Source organism: Protopterus annectens, chromosome 8.part0 (assembly GCF_019279795.1).
Source record: "Protopterus annectens isolate FY-2018-M chromosome 8.part0, PAN1.0, whole genome shotgun sequence".
NCBI lineage: Eukaryota > Metazoa > Chordata > Ceratodontiformes > Protopteridae > Protopterus > Protopterus annectens.
In genome coordinates, this window is record NC_056741.1 from 497,476,206 (window position 1) to 497,494,360 (window position 18,155).

General features: G+C 38.8%; 1 protein-coding gene across 1 annotated transcript in view; it reads left to right on the top strand.

The window, feature by feature from the left end:
• Positions 1 to 2,553: 2,553 nt before the first annotated feature.
• LOC122808257 (melatonin receptor type 1C-like) overlaps positions 2,554 to 18,155 on the top strand; it is a 115,680-nt gene continuing 100,078 nt past the window's right edge. Inside the window, exon 1 of the mRNA XM_044079221.1 lies at positions 2,554 to 2,749. Coding sequence (XP_043935156.1) covers positions 2,554 to 2,749 — 196 coding nt within the window. The remainder of the gene's footprint in view (positions 2,750 to 18,155) is intronic.

Consider the following 18,155-nt stretch of genomic DNA (forward strand, 5'->3'; position numbering starts at 1 on the left):
ACTCATAATAGGATGTTGTTATCCATATGGTTGATACCTATGTCAGCCAGAGAAGCTTTAGTCTAGTGTATTTCATTTGGCACAGTGAGCTCCCAAATATCTGGTCAGCCATACAGAACTATTCTTTGGGATGCATACCAATTAGAATTTGACAGTGCAGTCTTCCCTTCAATGTGTTTTACTAGATGCTAGTGTGATACATTTTTCTGTGTTGTACTAAATAAATACGCAACTCATTGACAACATTGAGGACATGGGTTTGATTCCTGCAGGTGGGGATTGTGGCTTATTTGTCATGTAAACCTCTCAACTGGCCAGCATTGTCCCTGATTTCAGCTGCAGGTTTAACACTGTCTGTCTTAACCCCTCCAAAAAGTGAGCATTTTTTTGGTGAAGGGGGTGGTGAATTCCTCTTACAGAATGTTGACAATGATTACAGTTGTACACGTCTATTCCTGCAGAATATGTATAATAAGTTACTCTCACATATTCTGTCAATGCTGCGGATTAATGCTTTAACTACTTTAAAAGTAGTCATGATTGTACTTGTTTCTGTCTACATTTGTCCAGGAGTCTGTTGCAATGTGTCTAGGATTTGTTGAGAGCTATGGTGGCATGTCAGTCATATTCAAGTAAGTCATTTGGATACACAGCCCTTGCTAAGTGTCCACTCCAGTAAGCATGTCAGTGATGTTTATATTACAACCATTCATCTCCACTGACATGTAACCTTGTGTGACCATCACATAAATACAGTCATGTGTGATGATATAATATACTCACACAGGAAATGTAACTGCAGTACTTACTGTGCTATCTACATATGCGCATAATGTTAAGCAACTGACTTGTATTGAAAGTGCATATATATATATATATATATATATATATATATACACACACATATCCTATCCTTTGTACATTGCCACATTTACCATGCCCTCTTCCTCTTTATTCATTTGTATCATTCATGTTTGTGCCTATTTTTATCAGCACACTTTCCCTGCCCAGTCTGTTTCCTTGCATTTGCACTTGCTGTTTACCCTCCATCCATTATGTTATTCTACAAATAATTGTTGCTGTGTACATTGCACTCCATACGATTTTCTTTATTGTGCTATTATTGCTGTTATTGCAGTATTTTCACCCCTGATAGTCATTGTCGCTATCTGTGCAATCCTGGTGAGTAGGTTTGCTTGTCGGGGAAATTGAAAGCTTCTTGTTTCTGTTGTTGTGCTGCTCTGCACCATTGATTCTGACCTTAAAATCTTACATGTATTCATGTAAGTGCAGTATGAATATGCAATAAGAGCTTCTGATCATTGTACTAATCTGTAAGTTCCATGCAGGCTTCTCTTAAAACCTAGATGGAGTTTATTGAATTCTCAGGATGTTTTTTGCACTATTAGACAATATGAATAAATGACTATAGATACATACAGGTCTATAAAGACTTAATATTATTTTAGTCCTGTAAATGTTTATTCTCCTCCTCAATATTGTAGCAATCATATTTTGCTGTCTCTTCATATAATCCACTTCTGATTGAGATTACGACCATCAAAGCATGGCTATTGCCATTTTTACCACATATGCCAGAGCTGACTAAACTAAAATGACAGTTTTAGCATTTTTATACTTCTGCATTGTCAACTGTTGTTTTAACTTGAATGAATAATGTTTGCATATATTTAATTCCTTTAATACTTGATTGTTTTATAGTAATGGCCAGAAATAAGTGTTCAACACTTCTACTATTAAAGTTATCATGAAATATTTATGCTAATGATTACTTCAATTGTTTGAAAACTTCATTGTGTTCTAGTCTTACATCTTGGAGTTTTTCTCCCTGAGCTTCAACTGAAAACAAACTGCTCAGACAGACTCTCCCAGTAAACAAGAGCAGATAAGTAAAACCAAATAAATGCATACATCAAAATCTCACATTTAATTGCATGCAAAGAAGTACAACAGTGCAACTGAGATTATTTATACAGCAGTTATGTTCCCTACTATACTTTTCTTTTGGCAGGTACTGTCTCAGGATACATCATCTTGAACTCCTTTGGGAAAATGCTTTCCTTTTAAATATGAGACTGTGGCAAAAAAAAAATCAATCAGCTGTGGAAACTGCAGTTCAACACAGACAGTGTGATATTATGTTATGTGAATGGAAAAGAGAACTTTATAGTCTTTTACACCAGTCAGCGCTGGTAATACAGAGCTCAAAAATTTTACATTCAAGCAAAGCAAATTTCACAGCAGCCAAGTTGCTTTTCTGTGCAGCCTTGATGTCAGTTTTCTTACTCTTTCATCACTGGATTCTACTTTGAAAAGAATGCTTGCTTGATTTTACTTAATTGTATTCATGACTGCATTTGAATTGTGGTCATTATTTTTAAAAGAAAGGACATATTTATCCCATTGCTTTTTTGCTATGCATTTGCTGTTTCGAATTATATTTCACCCCAAGTCAAAATACAGTGACAGCATCCAATATTGTTTAATGTCTATAAGTTAAAGCTATCGACTTATGGTAAATATTAAGGAAACATGTCTAATTGTAACACAAGCTGCAGTGAAAGTGACCTGAATGGAGATAACCAGACCACTTCATCACTATATCAGCCATCTACAGCTGTCACTATCATTCAAGCCACTATGATGATTTTCACTATAATTACAGATATTCTTGGCAATATCCTGGTGATCCTCTCTGTTTTGCAAAACAAGAAGCTCCGTACTTCTGGTAAATATACAGTTATCACTATGGTGTTTTGTAAGTTCATTTATGTAGAAATTCTGAACTTGTCAAAGATCATGCCTTTCACAAGCGGCATGTCAAGGAAAATAGTTTCTCAAAACTATAAAAAGAATTTCACTCTGATCCTAGCTTTATTGTACATTAATGCATGCAGTATGTCATGTTCATTTTACAGTTAACACAGAACCATATAAAATATTTCATCTTAAAACTTAGTTTACATGCACTGTTGTATTTGCTTAACTGCACATTTTTTGTTTTTTTTTTTATAAACCATGGACTGATCTAGTTTACCCTTGCTGCTGTGTCTTTCGGCTTTTCCCAGTTAGTGGTTGCCACAGCAGAACTCCGGTCCGCTAATGATTGGCAGTAGATTTTTACATGCCGAGTTGCCGGCCCTGATGCACAGTCTTCAACGAACGTACGCCCATTCACGCATGTCTCAACACAGAAGACGCTCTAGCTGAGAATCAAACAGGACAACGTCTTTACTGTGAAGCGACAACGCTACTGCAGCACCACCACTGCAGTCACTGATCTAGTTTACTCTCTCCATTCAAATTACTATTTATTGCAAAAAAGGAATTATTTAATAGATTAGTCAAATAGTGATTTAGTTGTAAAGTAAAGAATGAATCCATCGTGCAAGCAACTGGAGAAAAGGCAAGAAAACAAATGGTGTTATGCAGTTATATGTATACATATAAATCCAAAGGAAAGTGCTGAAAACATGGAGCGGAGACTCAAACAAATTATTTGCAGAAGTTTTAATAAAGCCACTTAACACGAACACCAAACTAAACTAAATATTATTAATGTTTATATTAGTTTGGTGTTCGTGTTAAGTGGCTTTATTAAAACTTCTGCAAATAATTTGTTTTGAGTCTTCGCTCCGTGTTTTTACAACTTTCCTTTGGATTTATATGTATACATATCCAGAAACACAAATGTTTTGATATATTATTATATATCATGCACATGTTATTTAAAAGCACCCACTGTTGCACGTAAAAGAACAGTGCATATGACTACAGAATAGGAGCTACTCCTATCTTAATCTGAATGGTTTAGAGTATTGCTATGACATGGTTTATGATATTTTAAAACTGTGAGTATAGAGCATACACCTTTCAAATAGTACTATATGTGGGCACAGTGTTATACTATAGCAATAACCCATGCCTGGGAGTGGGTAATGTTGGATTTATCCATGGTTGGTGTAGTTTGGCCATGAGGGCAAAGCCTGAGTGACCAAACAAAGACAACCATAGGTAAATCCAGCATTGCCCACACTCAGATGTGGGTTACTGCTATTATACAATGACATTATTTGAGAAAAAAAATACTTACTTTTCTTAAATAATGTCTTTGTATAAGGGCGACATGTTGTCCTTCCACTGCTGGACATTTACTTGAGCCTTATCTGATGTACTGCACATGCGTTTGGGACTTGCATTCCCATGCATACCCAGTACATCAGTGTTCGGGAAAGTAAGCAATGGAGAAAAGAAGATCCCTGTTGCTCTGTTTTTATTTCTTTCTTTTTTTTAATTAAAAAAAAAAACTTTAGGGCAGTTTAGGGATAGGAGAGAGACAGCATGGACGAAATACAAGGGATATCAGGTACATGTGTTTAGTTTTAAATAATGTACCTGATTTCCCTAGCATTTTGTCCATGCTGCCTCTCTGGTATGTCTGGAGTCCAGACTACAGATTTTATTTTTATTTTTTAAGAAATAAAAATAAAATTTAAAGAATTTACCAACAGAAAAAAGTCTGGGCGACTGGACCTTTTTCCATTAGTATATTCTCAGATTTACAACGGGCACGCTGGTTGGGCTGGCCAATAAGCATGGACAATTTGGAATGCTAATGGCCAGTCATTGTATAATCTTGAATAACATGAGCTGATGAGCAGAGAGGGAAAAGTGAATTGCATCATTTCTATGTTCTGTGAAATTAAAAAGCAGATAGTAAAATAATCTAAGTAACCTGTGACTGTGTTTTATTTTTACAAGTATTAGAAAAGTTGTGATTCTACATGTTAAGTAATAGAAACTCAAGCCAGAAATTTAAAATGTGGGCAACAGTTATATGACACCAGAAAATAAATCATTTCCATACAAATTTGACTGTAGAACTCAAATATTTCCAAAAGCTTATTGTGTTACATTTATGCTTACTGACACCAATAGTGATGTACACAATAAAATATCACTTTTGCCTTATAAATATATGGCAGATAGTTTGAATTTCATAGATTGCAGTAGCTAATTTACAGAATACTGGTATTAGGGTCACATTATTCATACTTTAAACTATCTACCAAATGTACCAGCTTTAGGGCATTTTCAAAGTGTTCTTATTCAAAAACAAATGGAACATGCTATTAAAATGTTATTTGAAATACTATCATTCCCGTGACTAAAGGGATCTTTGACATCGACCTGAGCTACCATGAAATTTGGAATATGGGCCTTGGTTTAATATCTCATCCAAAGAGTGTTAGCTTCATTGTGTAACATCAACCCCCATCATGCTGCACTGCTTTGTCAGCAGATATCATAATTCTAAACACTTGATTTGGGTATATAAAACATGCATAATATAGACCTGTCACAGGTGTCCAGTAAAAGCAGCTCCAAAAAAAGGAATTTCATAAATGTAATATCACATGCTGGGTTATGTACTTAACAGATATTAGTAGATGCTCAGGCATTTCTTAAATGCAATAACACATGCTGTGTTATGTACTTGGATATTAGTAGATGCTCAGGCATTTCATAAATGCAATAACACATACTGTGCTATGTACTTAACATATTACTGTATGTGCAGGCATTTAATAAATGTAATTACATATAATGTGTTATGTACTTAACAGATATTATATTTTCAGGCTTTGAGGTACTTGCACATTGAACTTGTACCTCATAACTGCCCAGATGTGTGTTGATGTGATAATATCTGTTTTATACATGCTCCAGCACACACACACACACACACACACACACACACACACACACACACGCACACACGCACACACGCACGCATGCACGCACGCACGCACGCACACACACACACACACACACACACACACACACACACACACACACACACACACACAGACACACTGGCATTTTATATAAAAGAGGATATCAGAAAATGCATAACATAAAATGAATCCAAAATGCTGAATTATTAAAAGTATGAAATATGAAGTAATGTACTATAGTACAGTGATCAGTTGTTGTGCAATGCAATTAAACAGATAAAAATAATCATACAGTGCAGTTCAATTATTGTTTAAATACTTAAGAAAAAAGTATACAGCAACTTTATCAATAAATACAGAAGCAGGTCTTTTCTCATCCCCTACTGCAATGTCAGTAACAATGACTTCTTAAACATATCCCTCACTATTAAGAGCTTTAACCCACTATAAACATGAACCATCATTTATATTACCCCTAATGAATGCATACAAATCAAGCACAGGTAATTTATTATTGAAATTCTAACTATCAGACTAGAGGTCCATTCATACCTCTCAACCTGGAAACATCAAAAATCTGGACAAGGCCCATGAAAAATAGCTAAAAATCTGTACTCTGATTAACATATAATTTGCATATATAATTATGTAACCCCATCCACTCCAATGGAATTGTGGGATACCAACTTTCAAATGCAAACTGAAGAACAGACAACAAAAATATGGCACCAGAGTCCCCCTGCAGCCATTCGAATGTCCCATTACCTGGCAATTTTGCCCCATTTACCATAAACACTAATGTGTGCATACTGCTTTACTTCTACAATGATTATTTGGATTTTATTTTTACATTTTACAGCATAATGCTCAAACACTAATAGACATGTGCTAAACAAAGCAATACTGTCTCACAATGAAAATAGACTTGGCATTAAACTTTATTTGCCCTTGAAACTCACATTCATTGAAACAGCATTGAAACCCACATCACATCTAATGAAAATGCATCTGGCCAGTGGTGGATAAAGATTACCTTTGGGCTGTTTTCAAATCATTGGCCCCTTGCACACAAAACAAGAAACATACATGTATTGTTTTCTTTGATACACCTTCCTGACTTTATTATATTCCTTGTATAATACAGCACACTTGTTAGACACAGTGCATTTTACATTTATTGTTTGAACATTTTTCCAGTAGGCTGTACTGTAGGCAATGAAACAAAATGCATGAACCAATAATGACAAAACTGCTCAATTCAGAACATTTCCATTATAAAAGTCTACTTCCACACCCACACTATAAACAGAATGACAGTAGTGTAAGCCATAGGCATCTTGCACAACTTCTCATACTAATTTTCAATTTCAGTTTTTTTTTTTGTGGGGGGAACAAAAGGTCAAAAAACAGGAATACATTTTAAACATTGATTGTATAATTTTGGAAAGTTGCTAGAATAAAATGTGTTATCACTATGCATTTCACTGGCAAGTCTTGAACCCAGGACCCTATGCACTACAGTCAGAGCAACATACCACTATGCAAAATCAGCAGCTTCCTGAAAGATATGAAGACTGAAACTTAAATGGCTATCATTTAGTGAATTCAGTTCACACAAAAAACCTGGACAATATTGGGGGAATACAAATTCAGTTCTCACTTCTAACCATAGCTCTCAAACCTCTTCACACAAAAAACCTTGAAAAACCCAATAATGGGGGATACAAATTCAGTTCTCACTTCTAGCATAGCTCTAAACCTCTTAGCACAAATAACCTGGGCAAACTCCAAAGACAATAATGGGGAAATATAAATTCAGTTGTCACTTCACAGCTACAACAATGGATATGAAATTTCTTGTATCAGCCATGGAGTTAAAATGCTAAGTTGTATAGATTTGTGAGGCCATAATAAGGCTATAATCATATAAAGTGCATATGTCCTTACATCTGCAAGACCTTCATAAAACTAAAAAAACAGAGCACTATCTGATAGCCAACTAACAAATTATATAAAAACATTTAATGCTTCTAATTATATACAAGCAGTCCCAGTTTCACAAGACAGTATGGTATGCTACAAGAGAAGAGAGAGAATTATAACACATCAAGTAAACTTCTTTAATATTAAGGTGTTCAATGGTGGTTTGGCATGTTTTGTGCAAATGCATTTGTACACTTAATTAATTGGGGTTTGGCAAGCAAGGAATAATGTATTTTCTACTGTCAATGCCAACCAATAAATTTGGTAAATAAAATTTGATAAGGAAAGTTCCAAACTCTGGACTTTTAATTAATCTATGGGAAAGAACAGCCTTGTAAGTGCTGCCTTTATTACTTCAATGGGACCTGAACATTTTCATAGAGCTATTGTACAGATAATTGAGGGGTGCTGATGTTATTGTTTAGATAACCAATGACATACCAATGTGAGATCACACCAAAAGGAGAATGATGTGAGACTGTCTGAGTTGTGGAAGAGGAAGATATAGAATAACCTCAAGCTGAATAAAAGTAAACATAATTTGAGTTACAGAGCTGAAATATACGTCATTTCTTACCGCATGAAGACTTGAATCCAGATGATGAGAAAGTAAAAGCAATTGTACAAATGCTTCCACTGCAGGATTAACAAGCTGATCTGAGGATTTTGGAATACTGCAGTCAACATCTTTCAAAGTTTATTCTGAATTTGCCAGCTGTGAATTTGCCATTAAGGAAATTACTGGAACATGATACATAATTGTAGTGGATTACTCACCATGAAAAGAGCAACTTTGAAATGCTTCAACACTTAGATACAAGCTCCTTGTGATCAATTCCGAGACACACACACACACACACACACACACACACACACACACACACACACACACACACACACACACGCACACGCACACACATGCACACGCACACACACAAACACACACAAACGTGTCAGCACCACATAGGTAGAGAAGCACCCCCATCAATAACTTCTTAAAGATGCAAGCCATCCTCTCAAGACAGAAACAAAAAAATACAACTTACCAAGGGAGCTGGTGACTACAGTTATGAATTTCAAGCCCAGCAAAAAGGAGTAAAATGCTACAGATTTCATTAGCTCCTGCGTTAAGATAAATTCCAGTTTTTGAGTGGGTATCTCGAAGCTCCTTAGACTTGGACTTTTGACAGCTCACTTTTAAAAGGAGCCTAACATCTCCAGAGCCCAGAAAAACAAGAGGTAACAGTGAAGGTTTTGACCCAGCAACAGCTGTTGGAGCCTGTAGCTGAGAATATACTGCTGCATGACTCACTCCATTAAATACTGTACTGAAAATAGGAAATCTTACTATTTTGCAAACAACTGGGTGGCAGACCTGTTTTTTTTTTCTTCTAACCTCACCCTGCACTCAGTCAATCATCCCTGAAGTCCTGCCTCTCAGACATAAAAACTGGCTAACTTAAGCAGTAAGACATGGTAATCTGATTTCCGACAGATCCTTTCCCCGCCGTTACCCTTCCAGCTTGCAGAGTATTTGAATGGCCAGCCAGCCAGAAATGCGTGCATGACATTAGCTCCTTGAGCTCAATTCTGACAGGCTGGTAGCCCTGATGAAGCCGACGGCATCACGCACGTGATGACGTTGACTCATGCACGAAAATTAAAAAACAAAGAAGAAAAATAAAAAAAAAAGAAGAAAAAAATTGGAAATGAAGGGGTGCCACTCAGGAATTGTGACACCCCTTCATTTGGACCCCAAAACTCAGCAAAAACCGAGTAATTCAGTATGGTTGGGAGGTATCAGTATTTGCTTGTATCTCTCTTTCTCAAGTCTGCTATATTTAACACAGAACTACATCCAAACAGAGCCATTTGTTAAAGAATATGAGAGGTGCGAGATACAAGCATTTCATCAGAAAGAAAGGAAAAAAAATGTTTCTATTCAAATTCTGCTTAAATATTTTAAATTGTCCTTATAGTGAAAAGTTATTTGTTTACACTATGTTTAGCTTGTTCTGGGACCTTAACCTTGTAGCTTCATTGGCAGTTGTGTTTGTATTACTCCAAGATTTTATCACTGTTTATACATTATATTGTACTTCTATTTCTAAAAGTAGAATTACATGTAAAAGATGGCACTTTGTATTTTGATCCCAGTCTGATTACTCAATCAGTCTTGTAACTTCTTTCATATTTGTGGCAGGACTGTAATTTACTGCCAGTTCTTAGCCTCATTTAGTCATTTATTACAGTGTTACTGGTAAATTACTGCATAGTATGGTGTCTTAGTCTGTGGTAGGATTGCCATTGTGGCAGTGTTGTGAATTCTGCTCCAGCATTTGTACTTCAGTACTTTTTATATCTGTATATACCTGGTTAAAGTAGAATTCCAGTGCCTTTCTAAAACTGCTTTTCCCTCTTCTTTGAGTTTGCTTCTCCCCTGACTCGGACATTAAGCTAACAGTTTCTGAAATTCTAACCAGAGGAATAGAGCTCCAGTTTGATTTTTTTCTCTAAGCTTTTTGCCCTTCTCATGCTGTAGTTTTAAAAGGCCATGTCTCTAGCCTGCCCCTTATGGTAACTTGATATCCAAAGTTTCCCCTTCTTTCACTGCTATTGTCTGTTGTGTAACCTATTTAAGCATTTTCCCACCCATTGTTTTGCATATAGCCATAATACTGGGTGACTACCCAGCAAACCTGTATTGCACTTGAGTAAACACCCCTTATTGCAAATTGTCTCCAGCACATTAAACAGCACTATGATCAAATTGTAACACAATCTAACCAGGTATACTAACAAACCCGAAGGATCACCCAAGGAGACCTCTGTGTAACCCAGTCCATGACCTACAGCAGCCCACCTAAATACAGGTCCAGACAACATAGATATGCAATTTCCAAATGCCTCTGTAGCTAATGTGGTAGATATGAGCATCCTGATGCAATGTAATAATTGTCTCATGTTAACAGACAATCATTTAATCCTTAAAGAAACAAACACAGTATGCAGGAAAAGCACATACACAATTTCATTGGATGCAAAAATCTTGTAAACAAACAAGGCTGACAAGAACACAAACTACAGGCACCACAAATAGTGTCCATTACATACAGAACAATCTATGCTGAGGCACTAATAAACACATTTTCCAAACCTCAAAGACCTCCAAAGCCTATAAACAGCTATACCTCTCCTCAGCAATATGTAAAGCATTCAGCAAAAGCAACACCAAACACTATGCATATTCCTACACCCAGTGGAGCCCCAAGAGCAAAGTCTATAAGGCAACAAACACATTACCCAGGACTCTAGTCATAGGGTTCTCCACTGTAAGACACACAGATGGCCCATTCATCAGGCTGAACAAACAATAAATAATGGTGAATTGCTTATCTTGAGCCAGGATCCACCAATTAAAGCATGCATTCAGATCTCTACACCACAGGTCCCAGTATGATTCTATCATAGTCCATGTGGGTGCTACTGACCCGAGGTACACTTTCCTGGATTATATGAATAAAGACATCATTGCTCTCTCTGAATATGTGTCTCAGACAGGTGTGTAGCTTGCACTGAACAGCATTCTGCCTTCACCAAGGATGATGCCATAGTACAAACCAAAGATGAAGGACTTCTCTGATTGGCTTAGTTTCTGGTGTCTTTCGGGGGATTCAATATTTATCAGCATGGGAGGACATGGTTAGAAAACCACATTGCTTTTGAATATTAGTTAAAACTTTTTCCACCCCCTTAGAGCCTTTTATAAGCAATGGCAAATGACACACCTACCAACATAGCAAATAAAATCCAAAGAAACCTGAAGGTGTTACTGTTCAATGCTAGGAGCCTAAACAAGAAACTCTACATTGCGCAAACTCTCCTCACTCTGTAGAATATGAATACTTGTGCCGTTCATGTTATATGATTTAAATCAGCAGAAAATACTCTGCAATGCAAGGCTTCAGTGCCTTACATACATGTAGACCATCAGCTGAGCTGAAAAGACAGAGACAAAAGGTGGAGGAGTCTCCATCTATATTAGCAACAGGCATAGCTATATTGGTTAAACAGGACGATGACCTGGAATGTATCCATGTGCAAATCACCATAGTCAAAGTCCCACACCATATCTTAGCAAACTATAGTCACATAAAATCCCATGGCTCATTCCTAGACCTACTGGAGACTTCACCATTAAACCAAATATCCCATTTATGGGAGATTTTAACTACGCCATTATAGGATGGGAAACATACACTGCCACTTACTTGCAGGCACAGTGATCCCCTCCTAACTCTTGAGTTCACCGCAACATATGCAAAATTGTTCACAGAACCCTGCACAACCATATAAATGGTTATATAGAGGTTGCTGTACCTACTAGAAGTAATCCCAAATAAACTCTAAAAACAAACCACATTGGTGGAATCCTAACCTTAATAGGGTATATAACAAAAGGAAAAAAAAGCCATGGCTGAAACCAGGAACAGCAACTCCCATAATGGTAAGAACTCTCTAACTGAACTAAACAGGAAAGATAGAGGACTTATTAGGTCTAACAAAGCCAATTATGATGTCAGAATAGTATCACAGGCTAAAGACAACTACAGGGCCTTCTACATCTATGTTTTAAACCTCAAAGGCAGCCCACAGGAATATGCAGAAATGATGGTTAATGGAGTCACCTTCACTAAGCAGACTGACATAGCGAATATGCTGGCTGACAAATTCAGCTTATACTGCACTCTCCACTGTTCCCCCACTTCCCACCATGAAATACTTCTAGCATAACCCCCCCAACTATTAACAGAAGAAGGTCCTGGCTGTGCTCACTAAGGTGAAAATCACAACATCAGTGGGACCTGATAATATCCTCAGATGCCTCCTAAACATCTGTCGGGATCACTTGTGACACTTTTCAACTATAGCCTCAAAACAGGCTTTGTACCTTGAGAATTGAGGAATGCAATGGTTATCCCACTTCACAAGGGTGGACCATCAACCGACCCTGGGAACTGTGGACCTATTAGTCTGACTAGTCTAACATGCATAGCCATGGAAAAAATTATCATGTAAATTATCAACAACGACATAGGTGACCTTCAGATGCTGGATCCAACTCAGTCTGGCTTTGTCAAGGGAAGGTCATACCAACTAAACTTTGTGAAACTTATTTAAGAAGGTCACCAATGCAATGGATGAGGGGAAAGTGATGCATAGCACCAACCTGGACCAGGCTAATGCATTCTATACAATACCCTACTCTGGCATATTTGACATACTCAGCAAACTGGACATTAACCCTGTCATAATCTGCTGGATTTACCACCTGGCTCACAGGCAGATTCCAGGAAGTCAGGATTGGTGATGCCACCTTCACTAAGATACTGGTCAGCAGTGGGGTATTTTTGGGCTGGGAACACTCCTAGCATCTACTTCCGGAGGCAAAGGCTAATGTCAAGGGCCTTTGGCAGACCAAGTTCACAGAAGATTGCAAATTGGGAACTATCATAGATTCCCCCATGACACAAACATGTTTCACGAGAGTCTAACACAGACAAATGATTGCTGACAAACTCATGAACCAAACTCAATGCCAAGAAATGCATTAAAATGCCTTTTTGGAAAATGCCACCAGGCTAGTTACTCGATCTATAAGATATCTCTCAGAGCTGACCTAGTAGTCAGGGATCTGAGAATACATGTAGACAGCAATCTGGGCTTTGACCAACATGTGGCCAAAGTAGTAAAAAAAAATCATTCTATGTAATTCAACTTAAAAGTAAGACCATGGCATCCAGCTCCAAATAAGTCATAGTGCCACTTTATTTGGCCCTTATCACACCCATTATTGAGTATAATGCCTCCTTTGGCATGTACCTGACCAAACACATGCAATGGTTGGAACACCAACAAAGGTTCTTTACAAAGAGAATCCAGGGTAGAAACACATCAAAGCCCTGTCTCCATACTCTGCTTCCAACAGATTACTGAGCGGTGATCTATGCCTGGCATACAAAGCATCCCCCACTCTAGAACTGATGGGCCTTTTGCACATATGAAAAATGAACATAATAAGAACCATTTGCTACAAGGATATAAATGCTGCTTGTGACATAAATAAGACACTTTGATGAGATATATATGTGTCTCAGAGGAGCCCTATGCTCGGGAACAGACTCCCCATCATGTGAAGCACAGTTCATTTCTAACCCTATTTAAGCATATCATTGGCCGATGGATAGGACTGGAAATTTACTCCTGATCTTGCCCCCACATCTATGATAGACAAAAGAAGACAGTACTGTCTAAACTAACATACCTTCCCACAACCCCCAGAAACTTTTTAAATAATGTACCCTCCTAATAAATACCCATGATACATAGTGAAACAACTGAGTTGGATTCCACTGCTAGGCTAATAAAAGCTTCATGGTCAGTAGCCTAATATATGCCTATGAACCTATTACTGCCACATTTGATGTATATTTATGTTTTCCTCAGCTCTACATTTGCTCTTACCTTACCTCTCAGTATAATATTTTTTATAGTTTCACATAAATTAAGGAGTAGCATTTACAGAGTGCTAGAAAAATGCGAAATGACTGGCATGAATTAAAAATAAAATCCTTTATTATACAAACATTAAGTGCTTTTGTCCCTCACTGGGGACTTCATCAGAATTATGAATCAACCACATCACTTCCTTAAATAGTCACGCTGAATCAAAAAAAAAAACAATGTACGCACATAACACATACACCACACAAAAAAATTAAAAAATCAATGCTAATACCAATAAAATTATAATAATAATAACTACTAACTAATACTAATATATAATATTTAAATTTCCCTTGGAATCTGAAATAAAATAATAAATAAAAAATAAAAAAAAAAAAAAATCATAAACTCATATTGCAAGGTATAACATTTGATTAAAAAAGTCGATCCAACTAAAGAATAAATAAGCTACTAGATCACAGGTGTTCATAGGTTCATAGGTTCATAGGTTCATACTAGGCTATCTGCCCTAGGGCATTTATAAGCCTAGCCAGAGTGTGTTTGGCTTTTGCCACCCATTTTAAATTAATTTTGCTATGCCCTTTTTCGAGGTTAGTATACTGTGCCTCTGTCTAACAGTGACACAGAAGTGATACCCGGGGTAAACCTATGATCTCCCATCCACTCATCAAGATTCCTCTTGAAGAGAGTCAATGAGGGACTCTGCCTAACCTGGACTGGGATTTTATTCCAGAGTGAAGGGAGCCTCTGGGTTATGAATTTGTCCCTCCAGCATGTCCTATTTATTTCAAGTGCTGAGGTTCAAGTCTCTCGAGCACATAGCTCGATGGGATTTGGATTTTCTGAGGGGCAGCATGTCCATTAATTCTGGGTCAGACATTGCTTTATATGTTAGGCACAGATCGCCTCTGAGCAGGCGGTATGCCACTGAGTAGGGCTGGACTTTCATTAACTGGGCAGCATATGGCATCTGTTTGAGCCCTTTGATCCTCTTGGTGAGGTACTTTTGGGATCTTTCCAGTTGCTGCAGGTGTCTGGTAAGGTACATCCCAAAAGAGGCATTGTACTCAATTATGGGCCTGATGAGGGATGAGTAAAGAGGCATGATGACCTCCCCTGATCTAGATGTGAATCCCTTCATGATTAGGTGGGCTATATAAAATGTTTTTCTAACCACTTTGGCCTCGTGGTTTTCAAATGAGAGATTGCTATCAACTTGGGTCCCCAGGTCCCTAATTACTTCTTCTGTACTTAATGGATTACCACCTATGTGGTAATTTGTGGGCACTTTGTTTTTGCCAAAGAGGATGACTATACACTTTTTGGAGTTTAGCTTGAGGCCATGGCTCTGGCACCAGTTGTCTGTTTCTATGAGGCCCTTTTGTAGGATGCTTGTGTCGGCTGGAGAGTCAATTATGGTGCCTAGTTTGCAGTCATCTGCGAACTTGGTCAGCCACAGTCCTTCCGTGTTGGCCTGTACCTCTGAGAAATATATACTGACCAAGAGAGGTCCCAAGACTGAGCCTTGTGGGACACCACTTGTAACTGGTTTGGGGTCTGACATGGCTCCAGCAATTCTAACCATGTGGGTTCTGTCCTTGAGCCAGTTTGCAACCCATCTAGTGACATAGGGGTTTATATTTAAGCTGGTGAGCTTATCTATAATGCCCAAGTGAGGTACTGTATCAAAGGCTTTTGCGAGGTCCAGGTAGGCTGTGTGGACCACTTTCCTCCCGTCAATGCCCTTGGTGACTGTTTCAAAGAAATTGACCAGGTTTAAGAGGCAGGATCTGCCCTTAACAAAGCCGAACTGGGTAGGATCCAGTGTCTGTAGGTCCCCAATATCTTTATTTATGAGGTCCATGATGATCCTTTCCATAGCTTTGCAGACCAAGCTAGTCAGGCTTATGGGGTGATAGTTTCCAGGATCCATTGTGGCACCACCTTTGTGGAGAGGGACCACTGTTGCTGTACGCCACTCTTTGGGTACATTTCCTGTAGTAAGGCTGAGATTGAACAGTAGTTTTATGTTTGGGTTTAGCTCTTCTTGGAGTTCATGTAGGACACAGCCTGGGACACCGCCTGGTCCCATTGATGCTGTGTTTTTTGCTTTGGAGAGGGCGGCTCTTACCTGAGCATCTGAGATGTCAGGGGGGGCAGCACTCTGCTGGGATAGATATTTGCCCTTTGGTGGGGAGTTTGCGCTGAACCTGTCAGCTAGGATGTTGGCAATGTCTGTGGGTTCGGTGTATTTTTTGTCATTTTGGACTAATTCTGAGCATATCTGGGAATTACCACCCAGGTTCTTAACATAACTAAAGAAAGCCTTGTGATTATCCTTAGTGTCCTGTGCAATTTTTCTCTCGAAGCTGGCCTTAGACGATTTTATGAGTGCCCGTAGTTTTTTGCTAATACTGATCAGAGATGCCTTCCCTTTTTGGGATTTTGCTCTATCATGTAGTAGCTTCCTCCTTCTATTGTATAGTTTGTTTATGGCTGGGGTCCACCAGACAGGACGCCTGCCTTTGGGGGATTGGGTCTTGGTTTTATTTGGGATTGCATGATCCATGCATTCCTGAAGGTGTTCATAGAATGCATTTATAAAGGATTCTGCAGTCTGGCCCGTATTTTCCACAGGCCCGGGGGCTTTGAAGGATTCCACCTCGGTTTTGAGGAGTGTGAAATTTGCTTTAGTGAAGTTTTTCACTGTGGTTTTCTGGGCAGGGGGTGGGGTCGGGATGTGAATATCCAGTGAGATTAGTTATGGTCTGATCTTAACAGTGAGGGATACACTTCTGGTCTGGAGCATAGAGCCCCCATGTTGGTGATGATCAGGTCCAGTATGTTTTCCCCTCTTCTGGGAGTGGTAACAAATTGTTCCATAGCATTTGAGTTTATAAATTCTAGAAACCTTTGGGCTAGGGTGTTGGAGCTAGAGTAATGCTCCCAGTCTATGTTTGGGTAGTTGATGTCGCCCAGTATAATGGTGTTTGGAGAGACCTTCATATTTTCCAGTGTTCTCAGGAAGGCCGAGTGGGGTTCCTGGGTTTGGGAGGGTGGTCTGTAGCAGGCTATAAACTGGAAGGCAGTTTTACCCTCTGTTATTTGCACATGGATAGTGTCTGATGCTTCGTGCTGTGCCACCAACCTGGAGGTGTGGGTAACTGACGAATATTGATACTCCCCCTCCTTTTGTGGTTCGGTCCAAGTTTTGGGGCCAAAAAGCATGGTATGAGGTATAACCTGGTAGTGCTGGGGTGCTCCCAGGAGCCTTGAACCAGGTTTCTGTTACTTCACAGATATCGATGTTCTCCATGCTAAGGAGAGTTTCAAGTGCATGCATCTTGAGGTTTAGACTTCTGGTGTTGAGTAGCATTACTCTTAGTTTCTTATCCCTTGTGATACCAATGGAGGTGGGTTTGTCTTTTGAGCCTTGCCTAAAAAAAGGCACTATGGGGGTGGCAAGAGCATTTGCCAATATCCAAAGGCCCAGGGGTGACAGGTGCAAGCCATCCCTAGCGAAGCATCATGGCTTGTCGAGCATGTCATCCCAGGCTGACAGGCATTGGATCTCCTTTGAATGACACCAATACTTAAGCCAGTTGTTGAAATTGATTATCTTGTCTTCATATTGTGGCATCATTCTTGGTGAGGGTAAGATGCTACTCAAGGTCAGGGTCATACCGGCCTGGGCTACATGCTCAGAGATCTCCTCTATGTCTCTTTTCATGTAGCCCAGGGAGGTACGTCTCAGGTCATTCACACCAGCATGGACAATGGCTGAGTCATATTTGTACTTGCCTTGGAGTGACCTGAGTGCTTGTGTTTTGTGGCAGATCCTAGCACCCGACAGGCAGCTCACCATGACCTTCACCTTGTTCAGCC